This window comes from Ambystoma mexicanum, chromosome 5p (assembly GCF_040938575.1).
Source record: "Ambystoma mexicanum isolate Mex_15411 chromosome 5p, UKY_AmexF1_1, whole genome shotgun sequence".
Taxonomy (NCBI): domain Eukaryota; kingdom Metazoa; phylum Chordata; class Amphibia; order Caudata; family Ambystomatidae; genus Ambystoma; species Ambystoma mexicanum.
Window position 1 is genome coordinate 648763 of NC_090930.1, and position 21292 is coordinate 670054.

The following is a 21292-nucleotide window of genomic DNA, read 5'->3' on the forward strand; positions in this document are numbered from 1 at the left end:
AGCGCCATTTTTAACAGAGAAAAAAGTTCACAAAAAAGTCCAAACTATTTAACTATTGTCTTTGTCAGTGTGTGTGTTATTGCATTGACTTAATCATCAAACAATTACAAAAATAAAAACACACTTATGCCACTTCACCTTTCATGTCACAGAAAAGATGCACTACATGCAAACGTGGTATCAATCACTCATACACCATGTGAACTTTAACTATGCAATCAATACTGATATGTATGTGTGAGACCCAGAGTGCCTCACATCAACACTCATAAAAGTGCATTCTCAGTGATTACAGCAAGATGGCTGCATGAACAGAACCTTTACATGCACATCTGGAAAGGAAACATGCAGTGACGTGTTACACATGACATCCCACACCACTTCAAGGCAAAGGACTAATGTAACATTTCTCACAGGACTCAGTTGCCACTAAAACACAAATGGTTTCAAATCCAAATCAGTCATTTATTGATTGAAACAAGAATAACTGATACATATGTCAGCAAATGTAAATCTATGATTGCTAGAGCAAATATAAGAGAGTATAAAAGCAAGTGAGTAAAGACATGCAGAGCAGCAGGTGGTCCAGGTGGTGGCTGTCCTTCTTGCTGCTAAGTCTGCTTTCGGCTGTACAGGAGAGAAAGAAATATGATATAGAACCAGTGAACCTATGCGAGAAGCACTGCTGGGAACATAGGAACTCATTTTATATATCCTTCTATTGAATGTCAGTGAAGCACTGCATCATAATATAAAAGTTACTTACCGTTGTAAATACTGTACTACAAGTCCCCTTTGCTCCATACCTGTTGGAGAGGACCACAGCGGTTTACACAATAGAGAACCTCCTATTATTTGCAAAATTAGGGTGCCAGATGCACTCCTAAGTCATGTGACTTCCACCCTGGCCAAATCCTGATGGACATATCTATGTTTAGCAGGAAGATGGGAGGGTGTGTGGAGGAAAGGGAGCTATTGACTGAGCATACAACAGGAACCTGATTAAAATAAGAAAGAAAACATCTGTCTGAGCGACCACCAGCGATACAGAAAGCAAGGACACGAGAAAATAATTTCAGGGGTTTTATTTGAAACACAACAGGACCCTTCGAACCAGGCTCAAAACAACAGCAACAATAACGCAGTGGGGCTCCCTTTGGGAGTCTCCGGGCTGAGGCACCATGAGCTGCCGACTCTCCACCCGCTGTTGTTACACTAGATGTTGACCTAGATGCAATAGAGAATAGAGAACCTCCTATTATTTGCAAAGTTAGGGTGCCAGGTGCACTCCTAAGTCCTGAATCCTCTGATAAATTCCTTCCATAGGGTGCACAGATCTGTGGGGTCACTACACGCTTCCAGGGTAGGGCCCGGATCTCCAGGCCCAGTCTCTTGTGGTGGGATGGGTCACTCTCTCTCTTCTCTCCCCTCGCCAGCAATGGTGGACTGCTTAGAGGGGTGCTTTCTGGTCCAGCCCCTCTCCTCCATACCTTGAATCTTGTATCAGCTCTCACCTTGGGATCCACTTGAGAATCACAAAAAAATCTGCTGCACACCCAACTAGGGCAGTCAATTCAGCTAAAAAAAGCAGGAGGAAGCAGCTTCCCTGTCATGGCAGCGCAAGCCTGGAAGACCCTACCTCCCGCTTTGAGAGCTAACCAACCTTTCTCTATGTTCAGGCGCAGCACCATAAAGTGGCTTGTCACAAATGACACACATGGTTAATCTGAGTCACGCACACATGATTACCCCTGACTTCTCTGACTTCTAGCACATCACGTAATAATGTTTTCTGATCACCTATTAATTCCTCTGCCACGGCTCTTTTTGTATATACCACCCTTGCCTTTGTCTCACTGTATAACTTGCTGTATCTATTGTATTTTTGTAATTATTGTAACTAAGCTGAAAGTATACTTGTACCCTCCTGTGTGAAAGGCCCCCAGCTACCCTTGGGTTGGGTGCACCATACAAATAAGTAAACCAACAAACAAACAAACACTCCTTCAGATGGGACATATCCCCTAACATCTGCCTCTTGAGGTCCCACCTTCCCTCTGGCACTTTGTGTCCTTCCTCTATTCTCCTTCACAACAAATTTCCAAACTTCTGCTCCCACTTTCTGATCCTTTTCCTCTTGTTCAATTACACTTTGCAAGTCTGCTTGCAGCTTCTGAAAATATTTTAATAGTATCAGGTACTGTGCGTCGTCGAGTCGTGGCCCTCGACATCCTCCGTCCTGTCCTCGGTCATGACATTGATGCTGGTATAAGTATCTCGTGCTGCGACTGTTGGCCCAGTTCTAGTTTTTTCCGCCCTATGCTTAGCCGTCTTAAGGTTATGACCCTGATGTTGAAGACAAGGAAGGAGTAAAATACAGAAATTCTTACCAAGATAGAGGGGTAGGTTGGGAGGGCGATGAGGAATACGTAGGAGGAACATCCAGTCAAAAGAACATTATGAGGGGTAAGTCATTTGTTCTTCGAACTGATCGTGTCCTTCTACATATTCCTAATCTTTGATAGACTCCCAAAGCAGTGTGTTGCAGGAGGCGGGAATAGGGAATTTACAGCTGATTTATGCTGTGAGGCGCAGCCCTGCCAAAATGTTGCCTCCTGGCCTGACATACCATCCAGGCAATAGAATTTGCTGACAGTGTGCAAAGAGGACCAAGTTGCTGCACTAAAAAACAAATGTCCTGTACAGACACCCCTCTCTCAAGAGCCAAAGAAGTAGCCCCTCCTCGGATGGAATGTGCTCTTAGACCATCGGGTGGATCTTTGCAAGACAAGGTAGAACATTCCCGAAATGCATAAACTTATCCAGCAAGAGATGGTTTGTTTGGTGATGGCTTGTCCCAATTTGCGACACGAATATCCCACGATGAGCTGGTCCACTGGTCCGATTCTGGCCATTCTAGAAATATAGAAGCTTAGGGCCCTCTTTGGGTCTAAACGATGGAGCCTCTCCTCCTCCTCCTCCTTAGAGGGATGAGGAGGTGGGATAAGCAGGCAACAATCTTTTGAGCCAAATCAAACTCTAACACTACCTTTGGCAAGAAAGGAGGACACACCCTGCTCTGAACCACTGTATCCCTAAAAACGGTAGTAAAGGATGGTTTAGAAGAAAGAGACTGAAGCTCACTGACTCTATGGGCTGTTCTAATCCACGTTACAAAAATAGTCTTAAGGGTTAAAATCCTGCGCGGACAAGACTGTAAGGTTCAAAAGGTGCTCCGATTAAAAACCTTAACACCAAATTCAAGTCCCATACCGGTAGAATAAATGGGACTGGCGGAAGATGTTAGTCAGCCCTTTCAAGAACTGAATCACTACAGGGACTTTAAATTAGAAACCCTGATCCGACAAACGCTTAAAAATAGAAAGCGGGCATCAAATAATCCTTTACCGTGGAAACCTGAAGCCCCTGTTAGGCAGAAACCTGTGCAGTTCCCTTTGGGACCACTGCAAAAGATTTAAGACTACAGGTGTTGGCAGTAAACCCACTTGGTAGCAGTCTGTACCACCCAGATTTACCTGGTAGCTGTGGCTGAGCAGTCAGACTTCCCTCAAGAAGAGTTAGGCAGTATGCAAAGTATACACAATAGGTACCCCGATACAATAATACAAGCAAACACTGACCAGAGCTTTGGTATCAAAGTATATAATTATTTATTTAAAAACACACAGATTGAAACACTCCAGCACTCTTATTGTAAAATATTCTAAACACAGTTACTATTGTAATATACACACCCCTTTGTTTCCTATCAGATAAATCACAGTAAGACACCACTTATTTTCATACAGAGGTGAGCGCTTAACTAGATTGCACTCTGATAAGCTTGTGAGAAAGGGGGGGAAAAGACAGAATATGGAAAGGTACACCACTCTAAGATTCAGGAACACTGTTAGCAAGGCAGAAGAGCAAAAGTCACTGGTGAGCCAAAGTCCAAAGGCTGGGCCCACTCTTAGAGAGAGCAGAGCACAAATGCGCCCAAGATCACACAGTTGCACTAGGCTTAGAAAGTCTTGCAGAGGGTTCAAAAAGAGTTTAGAGAGGCTTTAAGAAAGTTTAGCCAGGGGGTCCCAGACTAACCCAGGTTCGAAAGCCGGGGGCTAAATCTACCCCGTACAGTCGGTAGCAAGGGAAGCCAGGCGGGACACGGTACCTTAAGTGGGAAGGATCCTCCAGCGGTGGCAGTTGTTCCTGGTAGTGGGTGCAAGTTGCGTCGTTGTCCAGGGGAAGAGAAGATCTCGACTTGGAGGAAAGATGAAGGTCGTTGCACTACCAGGGAAGAAACCAGCCGCGGAGTCTTCCGGTTAAAGGTGGTACCTTTGTTTCGCGGTCGTGGTAAAACGTGGTATCCCGGTTGCCGGGGTGCTTGGCACAGGCAAGGCGGCCACGAGGTACGTCGGGAAGGTGAAAAGACGGTGAAACTGGTTATCCCCACCAGTCGAAGGAAGAAGACTCTCCGGGCTGGAGATCTCCTCTGTCGTTGGGAAAAGTGGTGAGACGGTTCAGCAGGGCTCCACCGGTGGTGTCGTCGTAGCAGGTTGGCTCAGCTTCTCCCTCGTCGGATTCTTAGGTCCTGTGGCGACTTCTGAAGTTCCAGTCCCCAAAGCCCTGCTTTTATGCAGCAAACCCCCATTCACTCAGCCTAGCTGTCACTCAAACATGCTAAGTGGTGAGCCGGCCGGCTCACCACTTGGGCCAATCAGGATGGAGTGCGACTTGAGTTGCCTAGGCAACTCAGTCCAGGGTGCCTAAATTTCCCTCCACCCCTCCTAAGTACCCCAGACAGAGTGGCACCACTTTGGAGGGCTTCTGTGGAGAAGCCCGCCAAAAAGTGGAACAAAGGGCTCGACTTGGGTTGGAGCCACAGAAGAGAACACAAACGCCATTTTAGAATCAAGTTTTGGCAAAAAATACCAACCAGAGAATTAATATTAATTAAATAAACCGGCGGTATGTTCGAGGCTACCGTAAATAATTAAATAAAGATAGTAGCCTAAAACAATGGGAAATCCCATAGGAAAATATTCGCTGTTGAATATAAAAAGTAGTATCCACTGCCACCAGCCAAAACTTGATCAGGGGGGACGGAGACGTGCCCCCTCGACTAACAGACCCCGGGGCAATTGAATTGCCCCAGCCAGTACGTCCACAATATGATGGTTTGTACTGGTTCTGTTCAGAATTTAAGACTAGTAAAGTCAATGGTGACTTTACATGCCCTGGGAGACAGTAGTCAGTCCCAGGGTATGGAGTCTACACTGGGGGGTCACTATGACACCCCTGTGTTACTGCACTGAGGGTGCTGTGTAACACACATCACAAAAACACATGAAGCCCTATGGAGTAAAAGACCCCATAGCCCATTAAACACATCTAGGTTCAAAGAAACACACTCAAATCATGCCCAAGAGTGAGGGTAAAAGAGTCTCACTCTTGGCAGGAGAAAAAAATAAATCCCAAAAATCCAGCAAAGCTGCTGGGGGACTCACTAGGTTAGGAAATTCAGCCTAAACAGAGAATTCTCCCTAACAGCCCCCAATGGGCCAGATGAAGTAAGAATTACAATACAGAAGAGGTTCGCATGATAAAGGGTCAGCACTCTTATCAGTGCGGTACAGAGATTTTTGTGGCTGGCCTTCTGGGCGAAAGCAACACCTCCTTTACATCTTCCGGAAGGTTCCAATATTTGTATCTTACCCTTTCAGAAACCAGGGGTGAAGGTTCAGAGTACTTATTTCTGGTGAAGAATGCAACCTCCCTTAGGGAGCAGATCCTCTCGTAGGAGAAGACAAATTTGGTGCAGATCCCCATTTCTAGAAGGTCCGGATACCACGTTTTCCTGGCCCAATCAGGAGCAACCAGGCTCACAGAACTTCCTCAACCTCCTGATGACATGAGGAATGATGGGGACTGGCGAGAACATGTACAGGAGTGGCAATTCCCAGTCCACTATGAACGCTTCCCCTAGAACTCGTCTCTGATGAAATTCACTGGAGCAGAATAGGTTGCACTTCCTGTTGACACTGGATGCAAACAAATCCACTTAAGAGGTTCTCCAAAGGGTGAAGAGTTATAGAAGGACTTCCTGAGCCTATTCCCACTCATGGGAGACAGTGCTCCATCTGCTCAGAGCGTCTGACACTACTTTTTCTTCCCTCCGGCTAGGTGAACTGCCAGCAGAGATTCCTTCTTGTATTGCCCAGATCCAGAGCTGCATTGCCTCTCTGCACAGTGGTTGTGACCCTTCACCCCCTCTCTTGTTGAGGTTATACATGGCCACTGTGTTGTCCGCCATTATCAGGATAGTCTTCCCCAATACAGAAGGCAGGTGCCATCAGCGCTAGTCTGATTGCTCTCAGTTCTAAAAGGTTGATGTGAATATTGGACTCCGACGGAGGCCAACGACCGCTGATTGAAAGGTTGTTATTGTGGGCTCTCCACCCTGTGAGGGAGGCATCTGTCACAATTGTCATCTTCAGCCATGGTTGCCAAAAAGGGTCTGCTTTCATCATGTTCTCCCGACAGGCCCACCACAGGAGATACTGTGCAACCTGCAACCTTGGTCAGGACCTGGAAAAGGTCTGTCATTCTCCCGACGGACTGTGACCACTGGGATCTGAGCGCCCATTGAAGGGACCTCATTCTCAAACGGGCTTCTAGCACCAGGAAAATGCAGGATGCCGTGAGGCCGAGCAACCTCAGGAAATCGAATGCCGGAAGATATTGGGCACTTTGGAACATCTGGACTATCTTGAAAAGATGTTGAGCCCTCAACTGGATGGCGAGGCTTTACCCGAGGATGAATCAAAGACCTCTCCAATAAAGAGGGAGGAAGGTTCCTACTATCATATACTGTGGGAATGCGCCATCATTCAACAATACTGGCAGCAGTGCTGCGATGAACTGTCAAGGGTCAAGGGTAATGGAAAGAGGATACATGTAAGATACATGTAAGTCCAAAGCAACTATTGCTGGGGATAGAAGAATACACTGAACTAACAAGGTACGAAAAGGCGTTCTTGTCCACCACCACTGTGATACTCAAAAGAACATAGCGCAACTTTGGGGCTCCGAAAAGGCCACCGAGCTTTGAACAATGGATGTGGACATCTGCATTGCAATAGAAAAAATGGTTTACACTGCCAGAGGGTGCCCTGAGAAAGCGCAGAAAATATGGCAAAACTGGGAAGATGCACACTAAAAGTAATCCATAACAACAAACCGAAGCGCCACCCAAGGATGCGCAAGTGAACCAGGTTGGATGATATGAAAGTAACAAAATGTCGGGACATGTTATAAGGCGCATTAGTACAAGACCATGGCGGGGAATTATTGACGGGCGGAGACCTCTCCAATAAACTGAAGCTTCTGAAAGGTGTCAAGTGGGACTTCTTGAAATTCAGGGCAAAGCCCAGCTCGTGGAGAAAGTGGCAAGTCTGACTGAGATGTTTCTGAGCCTGTTCGGGAGAAGAAGCTCTGATCAGCCAATTGTCCAGGTAGGGGTAGATGTGAATGCCCCCCCCTACTTAGACTTGCGGCCACCACCTCCATGAGCTTTGTGAAAACCCTCGGGCCGAGGTGAGCCCGAATGACAGAACCTGAAACGGACAGTGGGAACCACCAACGGTGAACCTCAGGTACTTTCTGTGCTTGGGATGAAGTGGCACAGGAAAGTAAGAATCCTGAAGGCCCAACGACACCAGCCATCTTGAAATTTTCCTTCCTGAGGAACTTGTTTAAGTATCTCAAGTCCAAGATAGGCTACAGTCCTCCGTCCTTCATGGGGATTAGAAAACAAGGAGAGTACCAACCGTTATCCCTCTCCACTACAGGTACTGACTCTATCGTACCTTTCTCCAAGAGGATAAGGATCTGCTGTAGGAGGAGCGGATTTGGTTCTTACAAGGCTTCGCCTCTTGGAGGACAACCTGGGGGTCTTGTTAAGAAAGGGAGGCAGTAGCCGTGAGCCACTGTTTGCAGTGCCCACGCATCAGAGGTTACACCCCGCCAACTCTCCAGATGCTGAGTCAGCCGACCTCCCACTATAGTCCTGTGAACGAAGGACTCAAAGGGGTTTTGAGGTTGTTGTTGTTGCAGAGGGCAAAGAAGTAATAGCTGAGAGAGGAGCTTTTTCTCCTCACCCTCGTGAACCACTGGGTGCCCTCTCTGACCCCTTTGCCCAATCATGCCTCTTTCTCTTGCAATATAAGAGTACAAATGAACAGGCCGACCTCTCCAACCATGGGATGACACTTGTGTCTGTTGAGGCTGACGTATCGCTGCTCCCAGCAACTTAGCCAAATCTAGTTTTATTAATGACCGAATTCAAAATGCACAGCACAACAGGAAGGAGCTCTTCCGCATCTGGAAAAACAGGAAAGAACTAACCATTCTACGCCAGTTAGAACTATCGCGGATGATGCTACCTGGTGCAATGTCATGCAACAAGCCATGCATAAAAAACTAGACACGATTAAGGAAGATATATTGGAGAAAAGTATTAACTTAAACTGCTCCAAGGCCACATCCACAGATTGGCCATATCACAGACCACCAACTATTCCAGTCTTCAATCTATTGCCCATAACGGACAAGGATTTAGAAATTATTATCAACCAACTAAAACCCACAAGAAATAAGAACAACATCCATACTACCATGATAATTAAGACTTGTGCCCCCTCTCTAATTTCATCTATCTGTCAATTTGTAAATACTTCCATATCTACCGGTACTGTCCCTCAGGAACTTAAGCAATCATGGGTTATGCCAATCATGAAAAAACCAGGGCTTTCAGTTGATATGCCAAATAACTATATAACTATCGACCCATTACCAATACAGCGTTCCTACTTAAGATTCTTGATCGTGTGGCCTACATACAAATTGCAGAACCTCTAAAGGCCTATCCTATCTTAAACGACCATCAGTCTGGATTTCGGGTTGGATACGGCACTGAGACTGCACTACTTGAACTCAAATCCAAATGAATGGCCCGTATGGATAATAGGGAAGCATCCCTGCTTATGCTGCTTGACCTTTCTGCGGCCTTCGACCTGGTGGACCATGACATCATGGCCACCAGGTTGTGCGAAGTGGCTAATTTTTCACCTCTGGCCTGCAAATGGGTACTGTCTTTCCTTAATAATCGAGACAGTAGAGTCTTCTGTGGCAATGCGGAATCGGAACCTATTGTAACAACTTGTGGCGTTCCACAGGGTGCTTGTACATCTCCCCGTTTCTACAATATATTCACAGCCCCCCTTGTTTGCAATGCTCGATTATGAGAATGTAATATTTACCAATTATGCGGATGACACGCAATGTGTCATCCCGCTCACTGGCTGTCACCGGGAAGATGAACGGGCCATTTATAGAGTTTTTACTCTTATTGAGGCCTGGATGGTCCATAATAAACTAGCATTGAACAAATAAAAAACCACACCACATACCCTTAACAAAATGGGGCCAAAGTATGAGAACTTCCAGTTGGGAGGAGAATCTATTAAACCCCTAAAAAAGGTGAAAACCCTTGGAGTAACTTTCGATCAACATATGACCATGAAACAGCATGTCAGCAGTCTTGTATCCTCATGTGCACACTACATCAAACTGTTAGCACACCTAAGGCCATAGGTCTCACAGGAGAACGCTGAGGCTATTGCAAGAACAATAGTAGGCTCTAAAATAGACTACTGCTCTAGCCTACTCATGGGTATCAGTAAGTCTGACTGTAATAGGCTGCAGGTATGCCAAAATAGGGCTATCAGAGCTGTTATGAATCTTAAATATAGAGACCACGTCACATCAGCAAGACGTGAGCTACATTGGCTGCCAGTGACCTCTAGATTTCTATTCCGAACTCTGACTATTATACATAAGTGCAGATCCGGAAACATGCCTGGATATCTACAACAGCTGCTATCCATAAAAAACAATGTGCAAACATTAAGGCCGAACAATCAGCACTTTCTGTCTGAACCAATATGCCATACTGTCAGAGCAGCTAACTCAGCCTTTGCCTCCAATGGACCTAGGGATTGGAAAGCTCTTCTTTTAGAGATGAGATCCATTGATTCCCTAGAATTGTTTAAGAAGAGCCTAAATGACTCTGAGACCGTTATAAATCATCTTCTCTGCAATGGCTTTGCATCCTGGTCTCCTCTACTTGTTATTTGTTGTTTATGTCTTGTAGTGCCCTCACGCCCTCGGGTTCATGGCCGCGCTATAAAAATGTATTAAAGTAAAGTAAAGCAAAGTTTAAACACCTGTAATTTCTCTAGGCTCTCATCAGCATTTGAGCCAAAAAGTTGAGTGCTGTCAGAAGGCATGTCCAAGAGCATTGCTTGAACATCAGGAGCAAAACTCGACTTCCTATGCCAAGCAAATCTCCTGGCAACAGTACTTGATGCCATTGCTCTATTCACAGAGTCTGTAGAGTCTGCTGGAGAGACTGGCACATGGCATCTTTACCATCTTTGCCATCCTGTACCAGGTTCAGACCTACAAGGTGTGCGTATAGTTGGCTAGGTCACAAGTCGCATTAATAACTTTTAGAGCTGCGCTGCCTGCGGAAAACACCCTCTTCTTTAAGGCGTCAAACCTTTTATCGTCCCTATCTGGGGGCGTAGTCGGGTAGGCTACAGCCTTAAAAGTTAAAGTGGCTGCCTGAACCAATAAGCTTTCAGGAGTAGGGTGTTTCAATAGTGTTTCGAAAATGATGTATGCAAAAGAAAAGTGTTCAAGAAACAATATGTCAGGATAGTTGAGCAGTTGGCTTGCATTACCCACGTTTTCCGCACGGGACAAGGTGGCACACACTCTGGCTTCTCTGCCACAAGGATGTAGTTCAAAACATAGGTATCTGGGATTTGTGCATCAAAGTCTCTTTACCAATAAATGTCTCTTATTGCAGAGTGCATAGTGTAACAAACAAGTAGCAAAGTTCCTTTCTCATCAGGATTTTTACATTCAAGTTCTCGGTTCTACTGTTCACCACGGGTCTCCCTCAGTCGGGCTTGGACCCCCTTAAACACAAGGTTCACAATTGGTCTCCCTCAGCATGGCTCGGACCACGGGTCTCCCTCGATCAGGCTAGGACCTTTTAATATAACTTTCTTTTTGTTATCAAATTTAGAAGACTTTCGACTGTGCTATGGATTTTTCTTAAACCATCACAGGACCACTTTGATTCACTTCATCCATAAGTTTCACTTTATTGATTTTGTTTATGCCACTTCTTGGCTGGTTACATCACACAGAGACCTTCCATTGAGCACACCCCCGGTGCCGGACCACTCTGTTACTTTGTCTCGTACCTTCTCTGATTCAGATTAAAGTTCAATCATTCACCGGCAATTGAGCTTTACTCGCATCTTTCATCACACGCGTTAATATTCTTCACTCTTCGGCTCTTCATACAATGTTGCTGCTTGCAACCTTGACTTCAACACAGACCGCTCTTGCATCAGTCTCTCCAACTCACCAGCTGTGTTGATTTCTCTGGAGCTGCTTTGATGCTGGAGCCAGATAGACGGTACCATGACGGCTGCTTCTCCTCCGCGACTTGACTAGTCATGCAGGAGGGCCCTGGGTCTCTGACAAACAATGCAGGATTCTTCAGTCTTGTTTCCTGGCCTTATGCCTTTTAATCCAAAGGTTTCTGGAAAGTAACAGTTTCTCACCGGAAAGGTCAAGGGTATCTCCCTCCTTGCTCTCCTTTCTCGGTTTGCCATCTTTCTCCCCTCGTTCAGCTGCCGTCTTGGAAAACGCAGTTCCTTCGAGTGCTTTGCCTCGCTCAGAGTGTGCTTTCGTGCTCTACCTTTCATCTGTGTTGGGAAGCTTAATGGAAGTCAGGTGTGAGTTGTTAACAGTCATTTCCTGACCTTGCCTGACCATCGTAGTGGGACATGTCGGGTAGAATGCTCGAGTATGAGTCTGTTTTCTCCCATAGCGGGCTGTCTGTGTGAAAGTGTTCATGTTGGGAAGGGGGGGGGGTTACAGTTCCCAGGTATCCTACCTGGTAAGATGGAGTAAGGTGTTATGGGGGGATACCGCTTCTCGCCATCAGGTGTCTCACTCCCACTCCCTGAAGACCCCTCACCCAGGAGATCCTCCTGCACTGGTCCACCCCCAGGGTCTGGATCCAAAGGCGATGGCTCTGTCCTGGCCACCTGAGAGACATTCCCACAGACTAGCGGGTGAGACACCTTCTGGTTTCTCACAACAGTTACCTGTTAGGGCCTACCAGACATGAATGGCTACATAAAATGTGGACAATCCCACTCCTTTCCCTGGATTTCAGCAGCTTCACACATGAGACGATTGCCTGAAATCGGCGCAACATCAATGTTGTCATAGAAGAACCGGTCCACAACCCTAAAATGCACGGTTTCTGGGACATTTGCAGCGCAAAGAACTGCACCACGTCAGGGTGAGGCAAAAGGTGGGTAGAGGGCACAGTAGGTCCCAGTGTGTAGCAGCACACCAACTCTCACCTCCGCCCAATGTCTGCTACAGGGTATGTCAGCCAGCCACACACGCCCATTCTCAGTGCAGTTTACTTCAGAGAGCAAGGCACATCAAGCGATAAGTGAATCAGAACAGCGACTTACAGGATCATTGATTTTCAACAATTGATGAGAGTGTTATCATGCCTGTCTACAGAACCCGTTCAGATAATGGGTACTTTTTGCTAGTAGTCCATAAAACCATTGACACTACACAAATGCACACTAACACAATATTAACACACACCTAAAAGTAATCTGTGACTCTGGACCCTTTATGGATGCAACTAACCAGTGCGTATGACTGCAAACCCCACACTAACATCATAAAGCCCACACACCCAACACAAACACTCGTACACATCCGAGGCACTGTTTCCTACCCATACGGTCACAACATGCAGAGCCTCTCAAATCAATTCCCACACGCAAGACAACTCTAATAGATGCCAATTCCTCCTGGTTCTGAACCTACCCTTTCATCCTATTGTCACTAACACATCCCAGCCTCTCTCTTGCAGAGCCACGTGAGCGGCTGAAGACTACCCTTGGGTGGTAGCGGTGTGCGGTATAAATTAACATCAAATAACATAACATAACACAGGAACCTCTGATGCTGTTGATGAATAGGGATGTGAAATGATGCGTCATCTAGCTCTAGAGTCATGACAAAATCCCATTCCTCCAGCTGGTGGAGCATGTGTTGCAATGTGACCATCCGGACCTTTTGGGACTTCAAGTACCTGTTTAGGCGTTGTGATTCTAGGATCGCGTGCCACCCTCCTGACCTCTTCCGTACCAGAAAGTATCTGGAGTACACTCTGGAGCCCTGGATGCGCTGAGGGACCGGCTCTTTTGCCCTTTTCTTAACATGGTCTGAAACTCCTGCAACAGTTGGGCCATGTGAAGTTCTTGATGCGCTACAGGAGGAACGCATGGGCACTTGTGTTGAAATTCCAAGGCATGTCCTTGTTGCAGAACGTCTAACACCAATTTGTCTGTGGTGATCTTTCTCCACTGTTCGACAAAGTTCGCTAGCCCGTCTTCACTGTGTTAAGAAAGCAGGGGCTCAGATTCTTGCCAGATTCAGGCCTGCTTGAGCGTCTTTGGCATGGCCTGTGGATGACGACGATGCTGGCCTCCACCACCATAGTCCTGGGAGCAGCACCTGTGGGCTTCCTGGGTGGTGAAGCGGTAGGGCTGACGATAGGGGCTAGTGGACTCCTTTGAGGACCTATGGAGCCTTCCTCCTGGGGAACGAAAGGACGACCTCCTCTGCTGCAGAGTCCGCAGAGAGCGCGCCATCTCCTTGTCAGTCTTGATAGCCAGGAGCGTCTCATCCAATGCCCTACCAAACTGGCTGGCCCCATCAAAAGGCATGGCCACAACCTTGGGCTGCACGTCCGTCCAGAGGTTTGCAGCCTTTAGCGATCCCTGGCATCGAAGGGCCACACCATTTCCCATCTGGCGGAACCCTGAGTCTGCTATGTCCAGCACCACCATGATGGCGGTCAGAAGTACCTCACCCTCCTGGAACAGGGCCAGGGCCAGGGCTTTGGCCTTCTTGTCGTCCGGCAGAAAGTCCAGTATCGGCCTGTGATTGTACCAAAGCTCCTTTTCGTAATATGACAGGATGGCAAGGGCATTGGGTGCTTTGACAGTGGAAGTTGCAGTGTAGATGATTCGCTTGCCCACTGCATCCAACATTATGACCTCCTGGTCCGGGGGCACCATGGAAGTGGACAAGGGATTGGACAAGTGCTTTTTGGCAGCGGCACACACAACGGAGTCCGGAGAAGGCTGCAACCTGAGATACCTGGGAGCTTAGTCCGAGATTCTGTATTTCTTCTCCAGCCTATCTCTCTTAGAGGGTGTAGTACTTGCCATCTTCCTCAGGGCCAATCCTTCCTCCCAGACGCCGTCCAACTAGGGAACCAACATGACGGTCTTCCACGAGGACTCACGTTGCTGAAAGAGAAATCCTTCCTTCTTCTTTTCCTCCTCAACAAGACTGAAGAGTTTGGACAACTTTAAGATAATGACGTGGAAGGAGTCAATTCCGTCCGGTGGTGAATCCAGGCAGGTTCGCTGCCCCCAGGAGCTCCCCGTCAGCATGGACATAATCTTTGTACCCATCCGTATGAATAGCCGTGGTATCTGTGTCAGTGCCAGTGTCTGTATGCAGTGGCTCTTCCTCCACTGGGGTCAAGGCCCTATGGGGCAGAGTCAGCTGATGCTTTGGCCTGGGAAGACATAGATGATGCTTTGGCCTGGGAGAACTCGCCTGAGGGGACTACTAGTAAGAGGACTGGGAGGGCTGCAGGCCGGTACAGGTGCAGGGAAAGCAGGGAGACTCTGTTGAATTTTCGCCACCAAAGTGTGCAGGGTGGTGAGGCTATCCAGCAACATATTGTCATGATCTCTGCTTCCAAAAGGTCAGGGTTTTCCCAACTCCCTTGGAAGCAGATCCATAACCCAGGTTCCGAGTGCCAACCAGTCCCAATTGGGACCTTTTGGACCCAGTCCTGGCGCCAGTGGCACCAGGCTCATAAATATGCCCAGTCCCAGCGCTGGAAGCGCCGGGCTCATAATGCTTGGGTGGACTTACCTGCAGCAGACCATGCTGCTTACTTGCCTGCCAGTTGAGCCTCTGATCCTCTTCTGTTTGGAACTACTTTTCCTGTTGGGTGGGGCAGGAGCCACTCCCTAGGTTCAGAACACTGGAACTCTTCTGGAAAGCAGGAACTCTTTTCTTACCTAGGCGTGGCTGTGGAAGGAGACACCTAAGCACTACAGGAGGCTATTTAAACCACACCCGATGGATGAATCTTGCTTTGCGTTATTCTGCATCCTCTGCAGCAGAACGCTCATCGTGTCTTCTGCATCTGATCCTGGGCCTAAGGAAAAAGGCTTACCATCCTGAATCCAGTCTTCAGCAACACCTATAAAGACAAGAAAGAACAGGTTAGCATTACGGTCTTCAGTGACAGCGCTTCACTTACCTGGTCCATCGGCTGTCACCAACGCCTCGCACTGCATTCCGGCATCTGAAAGACAAAGGCTTACCTACTCTTTGTGCGCTCCGGAGGTCTTCGCACTGCATTCCGGCATCTGAAAGACAAAAGCTTACCAACTCTTCGCACGCTCCGGAGGCCTTCGGCGCTGCATCCCGCATCTGAAAGACAAAACAAGGTGCGTTTAAAGACATTGGGGAACTTTAATACTCACGTGCCATTACTCCTTTCCACATCTAACCCAGTGGGTATTCCGGCACCCTGCAGCCGCTCCGAACTTGTACCTGCAAAATAAAAAGACAGTTAGAGCGCATCGTGAAGCAGGCAACAAGCGCTTACTTACGTGCTTCCAGGCGCTTCTATTCATCACACGGGCTCCATCTTCAACTCACTTCAGCCCGTCATCCGCCATCGCCGGAACCCTGCAAAACAAGAGACATCATTACTAAAGACTTTTAAAGACATTAGAATTACTCGAAACTTACCGTTCGTGCAGTAAACGACGGACAGCAGTCCTCTGAAGTCAAGAGGCCTGCTCCCCTTATCCAGTGAAGAAACTGGTTACAGCACCCTGCCCTGAGGCAGATGGAGAGCACGGCGTTCACTTACCTAAGGTGAGAGCGTTAACCTTTGGGGTTCTACAGGAGAAGAGAAAGGGAAGAAGAGAGAGACATTCAATAACCCAGTTCATTAATCCCATATTTTCTATCTGCAGACATCTTACCCTTCGAGTCAGACATACAGTGCACAGAGGTCCAGCCCAAAGAGCCAGCCGTGTGTTACACATCACCTTTGAAGATACGGTATACGCCCAGTCAAGACCGGCGCCTCTACGGGAATCAGGTGAGCGTTACAGAACGCAAAGCCTACCGCAAAACTCCCGTCCAGGCGCTATGGAAACCTCGGATACCGACCAGCTAGCCCAGTTACTTGGGGAACTAAGGGCAGAAGTGCATGCAGCCCGTCAGGAAACGAACGCTCTAAGAAGGGAACTGATTATTTCCAAGGAGCGAACAGATGCTCTCGCTAGACAATTGCTACAGTCACAAGCCGGACAGACCCCGTTACCCGCATCTGGGGGAAATCTTCCTTCTACATCCTCTATGAATCCAGTGCAGATCAACCTACCTGGGAATGTACCTCTGGCTCCGCCCGAACGATTTTCTGGTGACCCAAAGAGGTTTTCAGTATTTATCAATCAGTGCCGGTTGCATTTCTTATGCCGGCCAGCAGCCTTTCCAACTGATCAAGCTAAAGTAGCTTTCGTGCTTTCGTACCTTAGTGGCAATGCGGCAGACTGGTCGATCCCTCTAGTAAATCAAGATGATCCGGTACTCCATGATTTTCAAGCTTTTCAGCTCAGTATGGAAAAACTGTTTGCAAGACATTCACAGGGGCAGGCCTTGGACAATGAGCTTCTTTCGTTGCGACAAGGTAATCAAGACCTTTTGGCTTATATTGCGTCTTTCAACAGACTGATAGTGGAAACTCAATGGCCTGAGGACAAAAGGATTACGCTGTTTTATAGAGGTCTACGTGGAGAGCTCAAAGATGTGTTAGCCCAAGTAGTGAATCCCCCACAAGATTGTTCGGACTATATAGACTTAGTCGTTCAAATAGATCACAGACTGCAGAACAGGAAGGCCGATCGTTCCAAGTTTGATGCTCGAGTATTTTCCAAACCGCCGACTCCTTCCAAAGGAGTAGACTCCGGGGAACCCATGCAAATAGGGGACCTGAAAGGTCCTCTAACACAAAAGGAGCGGGAAAGGAGAAAACAGTTGCAATTATGCCTCTATTGCGGAAACTCAGGGCACTTTCTTCGAGACTGTCCGGTGAAACCTGCCAAGAAGGCAGTAGGAGCTGCAGTTACCAAAGTTACAAACTCTGAGCAGGGAAACGACCTCGCCCGACAAGAATAGAGGTCCTCTTGCCAAGCGTGAAAACCAGTTCCGTGACCTCGCATTTCGTGATACCTATGGTCCTCATTAGCCCTGATAATACGGATCGATTACATGCAATTGAAGCTTATGTCGACAGCGGTGCCATCGGCAATTATGTGGATCATGAAATGGTTTTGAGGATGAATCTAACTCTTTGTCCCAAGGCTGTAAAGGACGTCATTACTACGGTGGATGGAACGGAGATAGCCTCCGGACCAGTAACGCATACCACTCAAGAAGTGACGCTAGTAAGTCAAGATGGACACCATGAGAAGATCGTGTTCGATGTGATCAAGGCTCCTCAGTTTCAGATTATTCTAGGAATACCTTGGTTAGAGAAACACAATCCTCTGATCGATTGGCGAGCAAGAACGGTCCAGTTTCCAGAATGTGTCTCTACTTGTCACCCTCCACCTGGTGTTGCACTGGCAGCAATTTCTTCAGAGACTCCCCAGTTACCTCCCGAATACCTGGAATACCAAGATGTTTTCCGGAAGGATCAGGCTAACTCTCTACCTCCTCATAGGTCTTATGACTGCCAGATAGACCTGATACCTGGATCTACTCCTCCTTGTAGTAGAATTTATGCCCTCACCGAGCCTGAGAACCTTCACCTTCGACAATACCTGGATCAATACCTGGCAAATGGGTTTATTCGTCCTTCCAAGTCCCCTGCTTCTTCAGCTTTGTTCTTCGTTCCAAAAAAGGAAGGAGACCTTAGAACTTGTATAGATTATCGCTCCCTGAACCAGATCACCGTCAAGAATAGATATCCGTTACCTTTGATCCCTGAACTCCTGGACCAAGTCAGAAAAGCATGCATATATACAAAGCTGGATCTTAGAGGAGCCTACCACTTGGTACGAGTAAAAGAGGGCGATGAATGGAAGACGGCCTTCCGCACCAAATATGGGCTATTTGAATATCAGGTCATGCACTTCGGACTTTGCAATGCCCCGGCCGCCTTTCAATATTTTATGAACGATGTCCTCAGAGAGCTCATAGATGTGTGTGTTGTTGTTTACATTGACGACATCCTCGTTTATTCTTCATCGGAATCTGAACATCGGAAACACGTGAAAATGGTCCTCGAAAGATTGCGTCAACACAAACTTTTCGCTAAGTTGGAAAAATGTGTTTTCAACGTGACTGAAGTTGAATTCTTGGGAGTCATATTATCACCTAGCGGAGTGCGTATGGATTCAAAGAAGGTCGATGCAGTTCTCAAATGGCCATCACCATCCTCCGTAAAAGGTGTGCAAAGCATGTTAGGCTTCGCTAACTTTTACCGCAGGTTTATCCCCGAATTTTCTCGAATAGTCCAGCCCATCACTGCCTTGTTAAAGAAAAACAAACGTTTTGAATGGTCTACCGAGGCGGAACAAGCTTTCCAGGATTTGAAGACTAAATTCATCTCTGCACCAATCTTAAAACACCCTCGCCCCGAACTCCCCTACATCGTGGAAACTGATGCTTCAAGCCTTGCCATGGGGGCAGTTCTATCACAAAAGGACCCGGTAACCAATCAGTTGCATCCCGTGGCATTTTGGTCCCGCAAATTCTCACCTCCTGAAATCAATTACACGATTACTGACAAGGAACTTCTGGCTATCAAGTCTGCCTTTAAGGCTTGGCGGCATTATCTGCTGGGGGCCCGACACACCGTTACTGTGATTACGGATCACCGAAACCTGCAATATTTGAAAACCGCAAAAGCCCAATCCTCTAGACAACTCCGTTGGGCATTATCCTTTGCCGAGTTTGACTTCATAATTACCTATCGACCTGGTACAAAAAACGGTAAAGCTGATGCCCTTTCTCGGATGGGAGTGGAAGAACACTTGATCAACCCTAAACCTGTACCAATCATTCCCGAACAAAGAATTCTGGGTGTAATCGCCACACAATCCATAGAGGAAGTTAAGGATAAAGCCAGGCAACTTGTAACTCCAGCAGACATACAGAATTGGCATCTGCAGGGAAAGGACTTTGCAGTAAAGGACAACTTATTGTATTTCCAAGAACGATTATACCTGCCCAGCACAGATTTACAGAAAAAAGTAATCACTTGTTATCACGATTCTTTAATGGAAGGACATCCCGGTATGGCCAAGACCTCAGAAAAGATCAAGCGCTACTTCTGGTGGCCGTCTTGGAAAAAAGATATCAGAGACTTTATAATGTCCTGTGGAGTATGCGCCCAAAACAAGAGTCAAAAGGAAAGACCAGCAGGCCTCTTACGCCCTATTGACATCCCACCTCGCCCTTGGCATACGCTTTCTATGGACTTCATCACCGATCTACCTTCATGCTCCGGATACAATACGATTCTAGTAATCGTGGACTTATTTTCCAAGATGGTGCATTTCATTCCGCTCAAAGGCTTGCCAACAGCAGCAACTCTGGCCCGAGAATTTCTCGAAAACATCGTCCGACTGCACGGTTTTCCTTCGGTTCTAATTTCGGATCGAGGTAGTCAATTTATTTCTCATTTTTGGCGAAGTTGCTGTCGGTCGGCTCAAATTGATTTGAGACTATCGACCAGTCACCACCCTCAGACCGACGGACAAACCGAGAGGACCAATCAAACTCTGGAACAGTATTTACGCTGCATGCTGCAACAAACTGAAAAAACTTGGAAAGACATCCTTTGGATAGCCGAATATGCCTACAATAACTCTGTCCATTCGGGAACTGGGAAAACCCCGTTTTTTCTTTTATACCGCAGTCACCCTCGAACCTCGGAGTTGGATCCCCTCCAAGATCTTGAAACACCAGCAGTAGACTACCTGCATTCTACAATCACCCAAGCCTTTAAGGAAGCTGTTTCTCACCTTCAAAGGGCTAAAGAACAATACAAGAAAGGAGCAGATCAACATCGGAAGGAAGCCCCTCAATATCAAGTAGGGGATCAAGTCTGGTTATCCACCAAATATCTACCTCTAAAAGGGCCACGCACATTCAACCCAAGATACCTTGGTCCCTATTCCATCACTACCATAGTAAACCCAGTAGCGGTCAAGGTGGACTTGCCCCCGCACATGAAGATACATCCGGTCTTCCACGTCTCTCTATTAAAACCCGTGCAACCTCAAACCCGACTAACTAAATCTCCAAAACCCATCCTAGTTGATGGAGAACTCGAGTTTGAAGTCAAAAGCATTCTGGACTCCAAGATCTCCAAATCTAAACTATTTTACCTAATTGACTGGAAAGGCTACGGCCCCCAAGAGAGATCCTGGGAACCTGCTGAATATGTCCACGCTCCTCGCCTAATCAAAAGATTTCACCGAACATTTCCTGACAAGCCAAAACCCCCGGAGAAGCCCGGTTTGGGAGGGGCCTTGAGGGGGGGTACTGTCATGATCTCTGCTTCCAAAAGGTCAGGGTTTTCCCAACTCCCTTGGAAGCAGATCCATAACCCAGGTTCCGAGTGCCAACCAGTCCCAATTGGGACCTTTTGGACCCAGTCCTGGCGCCAGTGGCACCAGGCTCATAAATATGCCCAGTCCCAGCGCTGGAAGCGCCGGGCTCATAATGCTTGGGTGGACTTACCTGCAGCAGACCATGCTGCTTACTTGCCTGCCAGTTGAGCCTCTGATCCTCTTCTGTTTGGAACTACTTTTCCTGTTGGGTGGGGCAGGAGCCACTCCCTAGGTTCAGAACACTGGAACTCTTCTGGAAAGCAGGAACTCTTTTCTTACCTAGGCGTGGCTGTGGAAGGAGACACCTAAGCACTACAGGAGGCTATTTAAACCACACCCGATGGATGAATCTTGCTTTGCGTTATTCTGCATCCTCTGCAGCA

The 21292-nt window shown here is 47.3% G+C and overlaps 1 protein-coding gene across 1 annotated transcript in view; it reads right to left on the minus strand.

The window, feature by feature from the left end:
• Positions 1-444: 444 nt before the first annotated feature.
• LOC138481610 (GLIPR1-like protein 1) overlaps positions 445-21292 on the minus strand; it is a 1920818-nt gene continuing 1899970 nt past the window's right edge. The window contains exon 8 of the mRNA XM_069613805.1: positions 445-627. Coding sequence (XP_069469906.1) covers positions 524-627 — 104 coding nt within the window. The 3' untranslated portion in view covers positions 445-523. The remainder of the gene's footprint in view (positions 628-21292) is intronic.